The sequence below is a fragment of the Entelurus aequoreus genome, linkage group LG07 (assembly GCF_033978785.1).
Source record: "Entelurus aequoreus isolate RoL-2023_Sb linkage group LG07, RoL_Eaeq_v1.1, whole genome shotgun sequence".
NCBI lineage: Eukaryota > Metazoa > Chordata > Actinopteri > Syngnathiformes > Syngnathidae > Entelurus > Entelurus aequoreus.
In genome coordinates, this window is record NC_084737.1 from 66,455,103 (window position 1) to 66,470,113 (window position 15,011).

A 15,011-nucleotide genomic window follows, 5' to 3' on the forward strand; every position below is an offset into this window, starting at 1 on the left:
AAAGACTACAAAATGGGACCCATTGCCTCCCTGCTTGGCACTAAGCATCAATGGTTGGAATTGGTGGTTAAATCACCAAAATGATTCCCGAGCGCAGCCACCGCTGCTCCTCACTGCTCCCCTCACCTCCCAGGTGGTGAACATGGGGATGGGTCAAATGTAGAGGATAATTTCACCACACCTAGTGAAATTATCACTAGGTGTGGTGATAAACTTTAACTTTAAAGTTAAAGTTGGGACTTTAACATGAGAGTAGTGGTGTGTAAGGGCTGTGATCTTCGTGGCGGCAAACAGTGGAGAGTTTTTATTAAAATTTTTAATAAATCCACACATGTTAAAATTCCAATTGCAATGTTCATTATTACAATAAAAGAATAAAGGTTATGGCAATCGAAAAACATATTTTCCTTAAATACGCATCGAGGCTATGAAGTGTGTTTTATGTGATGACTCGATTACTAAACTAATCAACAGATGCAGCTCTTATTTATATGATATTTTTTGCCAACAAGAACTTGTAGGGTTCAGGCAATTATTTTTTTATCCAGTGTACACTGAATTCGAAGGGAGTCAGTTTGGCCTCAGGCTAACAGTCGTTGCAGCTAATGTTTTTTTCTTTTGTTACAAAGCATTTCACGTTGGAAAGACTTAATTTTCCTGAGCAAATATTTATTTAGCCGCGGATATTTAGGAGCTTAATTTCATTCTAATAAAAGACTCATTCGTACACTGAAAGTGATTTTTGAGCCCATTTTTGTGATTGATTCAATTGTCACCTCTCCAAATTAGTGAACGATTCAAGTTCCAAATGTATCACTACAGAGTCATCAGTCCACTTATTATCTTGATGTCACATCACTAAGGTATGACACTTGTCTGCCACCTAGACGCCGCAGTTTGAAAGGTGGAGTGGAAACAGTCAAGCCAAACCCGAGTCCCGCAAGATGAGCCAGAATGGACGTGGATCCCACAACCTTCCGTTCCCCACTCATGAAGACAACCCATTGTCCCCAGGATACTCGGAACCTCTTTGTGTAAGTGTCTGCTTCACTCTCAAACATCAATATTTGTACGGATATGAATTATGTCGGAAGTATGTTTGTTTAACGTCAGCAAAGGAAACTCGCTTAACGTTGTTTTGTTTTTTTACTAAGTTAATTATTAAGCAAGGTCTAGAGTCCTGTTCCTGTCACAAAAACTCAGGCAATAAACTTCAAGGCTGACCAAAAAAAAAAAGGAAACACATAACGTTGGAATTTCCTTCTTAAACGACGAGGCCCTGCAATGATTATTGAGCAGCAGGAGTGAAAAGATTCCTTATTAACCTTGCACACTTTAGAAATAATGAAGCATACCAGGACTTTTGATGACACTCCCTTGAGAGAAAAGTCTTCTGCTGGACCAATTAGCTTTAATTGGAGAGAGCTCACTGCCTGCAAGACTTGTTGTTTTCGCAGCCCCTGACCTGCTAACCCCTAATTAAAATGATGGAGATCTTCTTGTCCCCATCATTGTCAGAGTGGCTTGATGTAAAGCGGTTTCTTTTTACAACAAGTACAACCTCCAAAATGTTTTGCTTTGCAAGTACTTTTGGCGTAGGAATGAAAGAGTAGTTCAGCAATGGAATATATATTAGAATTCAAGTTGAGCAAATATTTGTTTGATTATTTCATACATATTTCGATTTCAAATCAGTTCCTGCGTACCATCAATGGTGCAAACAATAAACGCGGTACTCCTAAGTGCCGACCAAATTCAGTATGTGTTGCCCTTGTATCGATTTACATAAAAGCAAATAGTGCCATATTTTGGTACTTTCTTGCACGTGACGTCACGTCCAGTTTCAGACTTTGCACGGGCTCAAGCACTTTGCGAGTAAACAAGCAGTCAAGCACTCCAGGTAATGTTACAAATGTCCGTGCCAACAAAGCAGGAAGAAGGCACTCAAAAACACAATAAGGCTCCACTTTTCAAAATGCGCTACCTCGATGCTAACTTACATTGGATTGATCAAAGACATGCTACCGATTAGCATTAGCGATTTTAAATGACAATTTCAACACCTACAAATTTGGTCATGAAAACTACAACTAAGATGCCCGTTACAATTAAACAGCCGGTGTGTAATAAATTCAGTACTTACTAGGGGTGTTGTGCGATTCAGAATCGATTCTCATTTTTAAAAAATCGATTTTTAAATTTTTTTTTTAATTAATCAATCCAACAAAACAATACACAGCAATACCATAACAATGCAATCCAATTCCAAAACCAAACCCGACCCAGCAACACTAAGAACTGTAATAACCAGAGCAATTGAGAGACACAAACACGACACAAAACAAACCAAAAGTAGTGAAACAAAAATGAACATTATCAACAACAGTATCAATATTAGTTACAATTTCAACATAGCAGTGATTAAAAATCCCTCATTGACATTGTCATTAGACATTTATAAAAAAAAAAAAAAAAAAAGAACAATAGTGTCACAGTGGCTTACACTTGCATCACATCTCATAAGCTTGACAACACACTGTGTCCAATATTTTCACAAAGATAAAATAAGTCATATTTTTGGTTCATTTAATAGTTAAAACAAATTTACATTATTGCAATCGGTTGATAAAATATTGTCCTTTACAATTATAAAAGCTTTTTACAAAAATCTACTACTCTGCTTGCATGTCAGCAGACTGGGGTAGATCCTGCTGAAATCCTATGTATTGAATGAATAGAGAATTGTTTTGAATCGGGAAAAAATCGTTTTTGAATCGAGAATCGTGTTGAATTGAAAAAATAAATAAATCAATTTTGAATCGACTCGTGACCCCAAGAATCGATATTGAATCGAATCGTGGGACACCCAAAGATTCACAGCCCTAGTACCGGTACTTACAGTATAAATAAACACTTTCTCGGTTTCAACTAAAGACAAAATTGGCACATTCAACTTAATGGCAAAGACTACATCATGACACGGCAACATGCCGTAGCAATGCACTACTGCCATCTAATGTCTTGGAATCGCAACTGCATGCAAAGTCTATTTGCAAATGAGACACAGACGTGTAAGAAAACAAGCTATAACTGCACAGCACAGGTTTCACAATTGTTAAATGTTTAATCAAAAATATATTTTTATTTATTTTACGATTAACATTTATTAACACATTTGAACACACACAGAAGCACTGAAAATTGGTACCGTTGAGTACAGGTATAGATTCCCAGGTATCAGGGATTGGTACAGTATCGATTCAAATGTGAAAGGTACCCATTCTTACAGACTATAACCAAATATGTCCTGCTTTTTGTCAACAGTACACCTCCAGCCGTCCCTCCTCCACCGAGACCGCCCGCCTGGGAAGCAGGACAAACAGCGTCTCTTCCCACAACAAACCCGAACGTGACTCCCGACCTTTCCCGCTGCGCTACTCGTCCCCCCAGCGTGGCTCCTACCTCCAGTCTGCAGAGGTCTCGGCGGGCATGCCGCAGCTGTACAGCACACCCTACTCAAGCACGCATCGGCTGGACAAAGGCCCGCTTGTGAAGGTAAAACGTCAGCCCGGCGTCTAAACATGATAAGTGCATGATTCCCCTTGAGACCGGTCGGACTCATCTTACATGTCTTTATAAATACACAGTCAGCGGAAAGCTGAGCAGGGTCTTGATAACGACAGTAACTGCAACATGACAATAGATACACAAGTAGGAAACATATACCTGACACTTTGCACTACTTGATTTACGGAAACTCTTATTATATATTTAATACAGAGCAAACATCTCAGAATCATTCCAGTGTTGTGTGTGTGTGGAGTGATTTTATGCTCACTTATGTATGTTTTATTCATTGGTCAATGGGGCACTCATGATTGAGGCCTGTGAACTCTGCCTAGCAACATGCCACATGTGCCCTGTTTTATGGGTGATGTTGCACCTTCTAATTACAAACATGTGCAAGTGGTTGGTACACCACTGTGTTTTTTTAAGGATATGCTTGTATTAATATGCCACCATTTTTACATCCAACACACATCTGATGGTGGATTTGTAAAACTGATAGTTGTAACACCGGCACTTATCCGCCATTAGTTTAATACCCCGCCCTGTAATGTGACCTCAAATCTTAATTTTGATTGATGTGAGCCCTCAGAGGGTGAAATAGAACAATAAACTAACTCTTGAGTTTGTTGTGTGATCAGTCAAACAGCTGGAACACCTCTCAGACGTCTCTCGGCTACCACATGAACGGCCCGCAAAGATACTCGGACATGTGCGCTCCAAGACAGCCCTTGTCGCCGCTCTACGATGAGCCCTGCAGTCCTGAAATAGATGACTTTGAGGACGTTGTGCCAATGGTAAGTTGTGCCAATGATATGCCGCGTCCATTGGGGCAGTTTACAGCAGTTCACTTCGGTTTATTCTACTCAGACAAGATTTTGGTATAATAGAATGGAATAGTTCACCATTTATTTTTTTTAAGGTAAACCGTATATTTAAGTTAAAATATTCCATCTATTATACCGAAATCTGAAAAGCATATTAACAAGAAGACATATTAAACCTTCAGCTACCTACAGCAGTGCAGCCCATGTTTGGCAATTGATCAGTTAATTTGTGGGTCTTTGTAATCCAAATAATTATTCATCCATCCATCCGTTTTCTACCGCTTGCCCCTGTCGAGTCAAATTTCGTATCAAAATAAACTTTTACCTTTACTTTTTAGAGCGGGCCTGGGCAATTATTTTGACCCGGGGGGGCAAATTTAGAGAAAAAAATGTGTCTGGGGGCTGGTATATCTATTTTTAGGAACACTAATACAAAACCTCACAATAATGTCTGAATGCTAAAAACATTATGACAGACCGCCTTAAAAACAGAATGGATTTTTTTTTTTTTTTTAACTGAATGAGACATCCAGAATGTACATGAAAATAAAGAAAGTGGGATTTAAAATATTAACTATGAACGATAAAACACTGAATATTGACAACACATGAACGATGATCGACATATTATACAATCAAGCGAAACGCAACACAAATGCAACAAACACAGCGAAATATGAACGCAAAGGGTTCAAAGGGTTCAAACGCTCTGTGGAAAAGCTCCCCACCCACACTGCTTTGTGCCTCGTTTGAGCTGCTTTGACTTGGATTACCATAGTCACTAGTATATCATGTAAAAGCGCAGATTCCAAACACTGAAATACTTTGTATAGTTCAAGACTTACGGTAGTTTGAAAACATCACTGCACATCATAATGGCAGCTACAGTTTCCATCTTAAAGATCTAAAAAAAATATTCGGGAATGTCCGGTGGGCCAGATTGAAAAGCTTAAAGGGCCTTAATTTGCACAGGTCTGTTTTAGAGGATACGTAGGGTTTTTTCGCAGAAAATATAATTGGACATCTATTTTTTGTTTTGTGCAAGGCTATACAAGCACTTAACATACCGGTACTTCTAATAATATCTACAGCACATACACTACCGTTCAAAAGTTTGGGGTCACCCAAACAATTTTGTGGAATAGCCTTCATTTCTAAGAACAAGAATAGACTGTCGAGTTTCAGATGAAAGTTCTCTTTTTCTGGCCATTTTGAGCGTTTTATTGACCCCACAAATGTGATGCTCCAGAAACTAAATCTGCTCAAAGGAAGGTCAGTTTTATAGCTTCTGTAAAGAGCTAAACTGTTTTTAGATGTGTGGACATGATTGCACAAGGGTTTTCTAATCATCAATTAGCCTTCTGAGCCAATGAGCAAACACATTGTACCATTAGAACACTGGAGTGATAGTTGCTGGAAATGGGCCTCTATACACCTATGTAAATATTGCACAAAAAAACAGACATTTGCGGCTAGAATAGTCATTTACCACATTAGCAATGTATAGAGTGTATTTCTTTAAAGTTAAGACTAGTTTAAAGTTATCTTCATTGAAAAGTACAGTGCTTTTCCTTAAAAAATAAGGACATTTCAATGTGACCCCTAACTTTTGAACGGTAGTGTATTTCTTTACATTTTATTTTTAAACGATTTTAATCTACATTCAAAACACTTTCTTGCGGTCTACATTAGTGAGTCTCAAACTGTCGTGGTATGCGGGTTACATCTAATGTTACGCCAACGAATCACTTAAATAAATATTCAAAAACAGTGTTACTGTTCAAACTGTGTGTAATGTTACAGTCGCCAAAAATATTAAATATAGTTGTTAAATAAAACAGCTGCCCTGTTTTTAATTAATATTTAGGCCTACTATGCTACTGTGTTAGACATGGTGGTACTTGGAGAGCCAAGTGTTTTCTGAGGTGGTACCTGGTAAGAAAAGTTTAAGAAACCACTGATAATATGTATTGAATATGTTTTGGGTCTAAATGTTGTGTACATTTTGCTCCACAGTCACTTTTATAACCCGTTTTTTGAGTCTGTCTGCGTTTAATATGTATTTATTTATTTGAATTAGGACAATGCATATTCATCAACATAGAGCAACAATGTAAATATGCGGGAGTTAGCACAATAGCTAATTTTTATCTGTTGTCCTAAGGCAGGTTAATACAGTAAAAATTCAACAGGTCATGATACAAAGAAATACATAAAATCACAATACATTTCCCATTACAAGCATACCATAAGCACAGACCATGGACAAAACATTAAACAAACAACAAACAAACAAAAAACTATTGAATAGCCTAATTGTGCGTGCATGTCTGCTTAGTTTTAAATGTTAAATAGGTGTCACAGTTTCTGACATGGGCTGGCAGCCTGTTCCATGACTGTATACCTCTGATAGACCCCACCATTTGGCCAAATTTAGTCCTACATCTTTGTACATTGCAGTCCCCTCTGGTCACTGCTCTGGTGTTTATTTGACTGCTATTTTTTTAATTAATAAAATCTATTAATATTTTCTGCAAGATTGTGGAGGCTTTCCCAGATTGCAAATGAAACCACGCCCCACCTTCTCCAAAAGTATCATAATTTATCGTTTGAAAAATGTATACTTTTCAAAAATATATGTTGAAGCCAAATGTCACCTCTAGTTTTTTTACCAGACACAGTCGAAAATAAACTTCATGAAAATTATGTAGATTCACCCGGTCACAACATTAGGTATGTAGCAGCATTTTTGTCACTGCATGTCGCACATTCGTGTTATCATGCACAAGCTACGTTTGTATAAAAGTAATATTTTATCCTACTTTTTTTGTGTTTCCTCATGGCCTTGAGCTCTTCCCCCTCTGGCTGAGAGTTTGACTTGATTTTTGAATTAATGCTTCCACTTCGCGGTGACGTCACAACATAGCCAAACTTCAAAAACCCAGTGAACAGAAGCATCCATTATCAAGCTTTGGCATTGTTTAACATAGGAGTGTCAAACGTACGGCCCGCGAACAGGTTTAATCCGGCCCGCAGGATGAGTTTGCTAAGTATAAAAATGAACCTGAAATTTTTTTATGAAAGAAGCAACTGTGTCCACTAGATGTCGCAATAGCAATTCTTTGTATCTTTGTAGATGATGCTACATATGTACAAAATAAACCACATGATGTTAGTACATCAGTAGAGGAAAATGATCAAACTACATAAATAACAGTGTAATTAGATTTTGGTATTTTTTTTTTTTTACTTGATAGATTGAAATTGAACACCAAATTGAACATTATCACATAATTTATTCAGAAAATATAAATAACGACAAATAAAGATAGAATACTATTAACTGCAACATGTAAGTGTAAAAAAAAACCAAAAAAAACATTATGATTCGTACAATTTCAGAATGTGCTTGTTCTATTTTTAAACAAAGAAAATCATCTAAAGTTGTCTTTATTTTTAAGTTATCGTGCCGTGATTTTACTAGTTCGGCCCACGTGGGAATAGATTTTTCTCCATGTGGCCCCTGATCTAAAATGAGTTTGACACCCCTGGTTTAACACGAGCATCCAACATTGTAACACCGTTTAAAAGTCAAAAAGGAGGACAATCATTGTAAGCCCCCCTTTAAACGCTCCTTACTTTCTCAGTAAATAATGCTCAAACTTTGTTGACAAATTCAATTTGGTGCTGCTAAAATGACCATAAATTAAGTCAGTCCCGATGAGATTTGCATTTGTACAATTGAATCTGTGTGATCAGATAAGTTCAAGATCAGAAGTCATAATCCTTTATCTCTCAACAGGAGAGCTGGCCTGAGCCCACTCCTCTGTTCCATCACCAGCAGGGGCCTTGGCTTCCAACCACAAACTTCCAGCTACGCACCCCTCCAATGGGCAGACACAGCAGGAGAAACCTGCTGCAGGCCAACTCCCAGGTACAGGCTCTGGGCTCTGACATGGGGACCCAAGCTGACCAAAGAGCCGAGGCCGTGTCGAGGCTCAAGCTGTTGACCGCGCCCTCAAAAGGACAAGAGCAGGTGAGAAGCAGACCGTCGCTCATCTCTCAGGGCACTCTGGTTTCTGGAATGCTGCGGTACGACATGCATGGGTGACTTTGTATGTATCGGATCTGCATGTGTTACACGATCGGGTGCTGTGGATGTTGAGTGAAGATGAGAATACATGTTAGTGTTGATCACGGGAAGTGACGGATTTGTGTGTTTTCACGTATGTCCACAGGCACACCTCGGCTCCAACTTTGTGATCAACACGTCTCATCTGTTGAACAATTACTCACCAGGTAAGAACACGGCAAGGCGAGGCGAGGAAACACTGCTCTGTTAATCTATGACATGTGCGAACACTGTAGCTCCAGCTCAATATAAGTAAGACTTCCGATGCGATATTTATATTGGAGCCTTGAGTATTGGTGGATACCGATATTAATCTGATACGATATCAGTACGAATCCTACACTATACATACTCTTATTTTGAAGGGTGGAATGTTATAAAAGGCTTGATCAACTGAAATTACTCAGAGAACAATTGTAGGTCTGTAACACATTAATAAATTAGGGCTGCAACTAACGATTAATTTGATAATCGATTAATCAGAATCAGAATCAGAATAGTTTTATTGCCATTGTTTGAGAACGGGTTCACAAACTAGGAATTTTTCTTGGTGCAATCGTGCAACATAAAACACATATAACACATATTTGGTAATAAAAAGAGCTGTAACTGAGCTAAAAAGAGCTGTAACTGAGCTGAGAACTGAGAATCTGTCGATTATTACTTCGATTAATCGATTAATAATCGGATAAAAGAGACAAACTACATTTCTATCCTTTCCAGTATTTTATTGAAAAAAAAACCCCAGCATACTTGCACCATACTTATCTTGATTATTGTTTCTCAGCTGTTTGTACATGTTGCAGTTTATAAATAAAAGTTTATCAAAAAAAATAATATACATATATATATATATATATATATATATATATATATATATATATATATATATATATATATATATATATATATATATATATATATATATATATATATATATATATTTGCCTCTGCGCATGCGCATAGCATAGATCCAACGAATCGATGACTAAATTAATCGCCAACTATTTTTATAATCGATTAGTTGTTGCAGCCTTATAATCCATTAAGGACACTAATTACATGCATCTAGCTTGTCTGCTATTGTGTGCTTTGCTGTTGTGTGGCTGCTTTTTAAATTACAAGGAAAGATCAAACTTGTGTGCACATTGGAGGACATTTATCTGGTAAATGGCTGTCCAGCTTTGCACAAGTAAACTCGCTGCATGACTGCTTGTATCATAGATTTTAAATAGGGGCGTAACGCTAACCGGTATAATGATGAACTGTGACGGTTAGTATTACCATTTTAAATTAAAAATGATCATAAAATTGATAAGACTTTAATAAACTCACAGACCGAGGATACTGCTCATTTCCTGAAGAATCATGCTAGCGTTAGCTCATTAGCTAGCATAAATGCTAACACGAAACATTAATATATTTCCCTCTTAAGAAATGCCATTCCCCAATCTAAAGTTATATAAACACATTACCCCTGTGGGCACGTCTTTAAGGGGGCGTGACTTTGAGTGTCTGCGGCCGCAACTGGAAGTACTTGACACTCAAGGAATATGACAACAGGAAGTGAACTCACGTGACAGAAGTAATGCACCCACACATATTTTTTTAATTTATGACTAAAAAATCCCCACTAAAACCCTCACAAATAAAAAGAAAATAAACATTTTTAAACACTGAAATAAAAAAATAATATGGCTCTTAAGAAGCCAGAACAATATTGAATATTTCCTCTGCTAATGAAGGAACATTTTCTGTCAATGTATTTTATTAAATGTTTCAAATAAAACTTGGTTTAAAGACTTCAGCTTGTGTATAAGTAATTTTTGATCACATTCAATAATACCTAGATCAGTGGTTCTTAACCTGGGTTCGATCGAACCCTAGGGGTTCGGTGAGTCGGGCTAAGGGGTTCGGCGGAGGTCAAAACACACCCGACTCATCGTGTAAATAAAAACTTCTATCTATCGGCGTATTACAGAAACGGCAACAGCAGAAGTCACACTGATTTGCAGGTGTGTAATTTCTTGTGAGTTTATGCACTGTGTTGGTTTTGTTGTTTGAACAATGTGATGTTCATGCACAGTTCATTTTGTGCACCAGTAAAAAAACATGGTAACACTTTAGTATGGAGAACATATTCACCATGAATTAGTTGCTTATTAACATGCAAATTAGTAACATATTGCGTCTTAAATAGTCATTATTAAGTACTTATTAATGCCTTATTCGGCAAGGCCTTATTATAACCCAAGCCCTCTATCTCTGGCGCTAACCCTCTAACCCTAACCCTAACCAAATAACTCTAAATTAAGTCTTTGTTACTTAGATTATGTTCCCCTAGTGTCCAAAAAAACTCTAAATTAAGTCTTTGTTACTTATAATATGTTCCCCATACTAAAGTGTTACCAAAAACATAATTTTGTCTTGAATTTGAAAAAAAAAACATTTTCTTTTTCACTAAAGAAGGGTTCTGTGAATGCGCATATGAAACTGGTGGGGTTCGGTACCTCCAACAAGGTTAAGAACCACTGACCTAGATATTATCTAGGTATTATTGGGCCGTGCGTTTCCCACCTAGGCTTCAGTGATGTCCGACTTCAAAGATTACCTCTCAAAATACCATAATTGATGTCACCACATGACCATTGCTGGAGAAATACTTTACAGTAACACATTTACGCACTACTGGGCATTGGATCACATCAACAATATACAAAACGGGTTATTTTCTGGCGCATTTCAAAATCAATTAAAAGGCATCAGCAATTAAAACATATCTTACGTGGTACTGTCAAAATTAAAATGGCAAAAAACATTAAAAGTGAAAAAATAAAATATTTGAACTCACAATTAGTATCGCCTATTCGACGCCGTCCCCATTTCATCGCCAGAACAGCTTAGCTAGCTTCTGGGGTTGGCCGACATGGTCTCACAAAATGTAGTTTCTCTTCTCTTTAAATATCCTCTTGAAAATGGCCTGGCAATATATATATCTGCCACTTAAACAACGTTTTGTTCTCCTTCTCGGTCTGGATACGGCGCAACACTTCCCGCTTCCTGCTAAATTGAAACTTGTGATTGGATACTTACTTAGGAGTGTCCAATCACAGTCTCGTTAACATCAGGCTACCTAGAGAGGCTACTGTCAACAACGTGTGATTTGATTGGCTATCGCAACTGTCTCTCAACTCAACACAAATACATCCGCTAACGGTCCCGATGAGTATCCAATCACAGGACGCGTAAACGTCACGTTCAACCAGAAGGCCTTACTGACAACAACGCGTGATCTGATTGGCTATCGCAACTGTCTATCACTGTATGTCCCCCATTCACTTACAATGCAAGGCCTCTGGCAGATTTCGTACAGCATAGCAACAGAAGCTTGCTGAATTCTGATTGGATACAAAGTAAAACTAAACACAACAGCACTGGAAGGAGCATAATATGACATGAAGAGAATATGAATACTTTTAGAAATTTAGGGAAAGTAAATACAAAAATAATTGTATCTTTAATTATGATCATGATTTCTGTTTATGTTAGGCCAGCAGATAAGGCCTTGCTGGCCATGACGGCACACCACTGATAGATAATAATAATAATAATAATAACTTAGACTTAGGCAAACTTTATTGATCCATAAGGGAAATTGTTCCACACAGTAGCTCAGTTTCAAAGGATGTAAAGGATAATGCAGATATTAAGTAGTCTAAAAATGTACCACAGTAGCAATATAAAATATAACATATATATTATATTTACATATAATATATACAGTATATAATATATACAGATATATTATATTATTATATTATATTTGTATATAAATATAATTTAATATAGATAGATAATAACACTGATACTTCTGGTCACAATAACCGTGTTACATCCTTAATTTTAAATGCACACCCAAAACAAATCCGATAGATATATTTTTTGTTAGATATTGGACCGATAACATTGGATCAGGACATCCCCAATAACTACAAGGAAGTCAAACACATGAGACAAACTACAACAAAGATGCTGATGCAGCATGCCTTCTCTCGGGTCCAACATCACAAATGTTCAGCCGGTTTAATAGACAAATAATCGTAGAAAGTCTGCACAGAAGAGTGGAAGCTGTACTAACTTCTATTTTTCCCATTTACTTATGTCTATTTGACTCCGTTAAACATGCGTAGAGGAGCTCCAATTGGTCAAAGTGCGCATACCGAGACGTGATGTCAACTTACGTGCCATTGCATTTCTCTTTGGTTAAGACACTGCAATGAGCACATGCCACGAGCAAGCGGCTGCATGTTTCTATGCTGCACTGAACGAGCAGAAACACCTCCATACACAATATGGGAGTTCTGGTTCTAAAACCGTAATGCTTGAATATATTATAAAATGTCTGTCCTTTGTCGCCCTTGACAGATTTTCATTCATACCTCAAACCCATAGAGCCAGACGACCAGGAAATAGACTATGACAACATTTGGGAGTACGATCGCAATACCCCGATGATTCAGTCGATGTCTGGAATTCCCACACACTGGACCGGATTAAACGGCGGGGCCAGAGGCCTGGGTGCCATGGTGACCCAGCAGAGATGGTCATAAAACACAACAAAAAAGCCGGCACTCGTCTGGACGTGTGCAAACAACGGATCCTTATCTGAGGGATCATAAAAGTCAACTGGTACAGATTGTGCTGGCCAGTAAGCGTACAGTAGAGTCAGAAGTTTGTACGTGTCAGCAGGCAGACGAACGACATGGAAGAAAAACTCTTTGAAAAGTCCAAAGCAGACTTCACCTGTTAAATGTGATGGAGCATACTTTACTTTAAAGTTATTTTTATATTGCATTTACAGCATTGCTATTTCTTTTTGTTTGAGTTAAAACTATCAAAAACATTCCAGCAGAGCTTGTTTATTAAGGAACTTATTGTATATATTGTGTAAAAAGTGTACATTTTATTATGTTTTATGCAACCCTGTCTTTGACTAACAGGTGACCACAGTCTAGGTGGTCATAGCACTACTGCTTCTTTCTGATACCTGTGCGGCTTCTTGAGTAATATTTGTTTGACGTGTTTATTTATATCGAAAAAATAAAACTGGTAAAGTAAGCCCACACATTTTTTTGTCTCTTATTGTCACCACACTTGTAATGTGAGTCAGTACAAGAGCTGCATCGAAATATTTGCAAAGTATTTGTATATAGTAGTATAGTATTCGTAATATTTAGAGCAGGGGTGTCAAACTCATTTTAGATCGGGGGCCACATGGAGAAAAATCTACTCCCAAGTGGGCCGAACTGGTACAATCACAGCACGATAATATAAAAATAAAGACAACTTCAGATTGTTTTCTTTGATTAAAAATAGAACAAGCACATTCTGAAAATGTACAATTAATAAATTGTTGTTTTTTTTTTACACTTACACGTTGCGGTTAATAGTATTCTATCTTTATTTGTCGTTATTTATACTTTCTGAATAAAGCATGTGATAATGTTCATCAGTCAACTCATTGGTGTTAATTTTCAATCTATCAAGATGAAAAAATATTCCGAGGTGCTGCGAGTCGGCCAGTTGTTGGGGTAGCGACCTTGTGTGTCAGCATGTCTGTGATCTTCTTTTAATTCTTTTTTTTTATTTTTTATAAATAGATTTAATCATTTATTTATTCTTATTTTTTAAATATATTTTATTAATATTATTATTATTATGTATTTATTTATTTTGTTTATTTATTCCCCTTCCTCAGGGGGGGGCTCGGCGGGGCGGTTGCTGGTTGTTCCATCTCCATTGTTGGGGTCCCTGTGGGTGGGGTGGGTGGTTCCTGTGGCCCCGTGCTGGGTGGTCCTGTGGCGGCCGGCTTGGGTGGGGTGGCCGTGGGCTGGCCTCACCGCGCTCTCCGGGGGTGGGGGTGGGGGGCTCGTGGGGGCCCTGTTGCCGGTGGGGCGGGGGCGGTCTTCCCGTCCGGTTGCGGGGGGTCTCCGGGCCCCTCGGGCGGGGCGTCCCGCCTTTCTGTCCGTGTGGGGTGTGGTCTCTCGCTGGCTTGGGGTCTGGCTGCCCCCTGCTTTTCTCGTGCCTTGTCCTCTGCCGGGTGCGTCTGTCTGCGGCCTGCTGCTGGCCCTTGTGGGCGGCGCGGTGGGCCAGGCTCTGGGGTTCCTGTTGCTGTCCGGCTTGGCTGCGTGGGGGCGGTGGCCCCTGGTTCCCTGGGCACCACACCTACTGTTTGTGGGATGGGCTCTCGGGGAGGCTGGGGCCGTACTCTGGCTCCCGCACACACTGGGAGTCAAATGTATTGTACATGCAAATTCACATATACTCACACACATACATACAGACATACATAGGTACCTACGCTCCCACATACATATACAAATAAATACAGTACATATTTACACACTCAAAGTTCGTACATCCACACGCACATTCATTATACAAACATACTGTATACACATACTGTACATATACATTCACTGTAA

General features: G+C 38.5%; 1 protein-coding gene and 1 long non-coding RNA gene across 5 annotated transcripts in view; one reads left to right on the plus strand and one right to left on the minus strand.

The window, feature by feature from the left end:
- Nucleotides 1-11,695, minus strand: part of LOC133654181 (uncharacterized) — a 42,047-nt gene extending 30,352 nt beyond the window's left edge. Inside the window, exon 1 of one of the 3 annotated variants that reach the window (XR_009826846.1) lies at nt 11,378-11,695. This is a non-coding gene — a long non-coding RNA (uncharacterized LOC133654181). The remainder of the gene's footprint in view (nt 1-11,377) is intronic. The other 2 variants (XR_009826844.1, XR_009826845.1) reach the window with 2 other exon arrangements.
- plekhn1 (pleckstrin homology domain containing, family N member 1) overlaps nt 1-13,818 on the plus strand; it is a 33,603-nt gene extending 19,785 nt beyond the window's left edge. Inside the window, exons 11-16 of one of the 2 annotated variants that reach the window (XM_062054276.1) lie at nt 888-1,034; nt 3,325-3,555; nt 4,209-4,364; nt 8,236-8,430; nt 8,633-8,693; nt 12,952-13,818. In XM_062054276.1, coding sequence (XP_061910260.1) covers nt 888-1,034; nt 3,325-3,555; nt 4,209-4,364; nt 8,236-8,430; nt 8,633-8,693; nt 12,952-13,136 — 975 coding nt within the window. In that variant the 3' untranslated portion in view covers nt 13,137-13,818. Of the gene's footprint in view, nt 1-887; nt 1,035-3,324; nt 3,556-4,208; nt 4,365-8,196; nt 8,431-8,632; nt 8,694-12,951 lie in introns of both variants that reach the window. The other variant, XM_062054275.1, reaches the window with a different exon arrangement.
- The last annotated feature ends 1,193 nt before the right edge of the window (nt 13,819-15,011 follow it).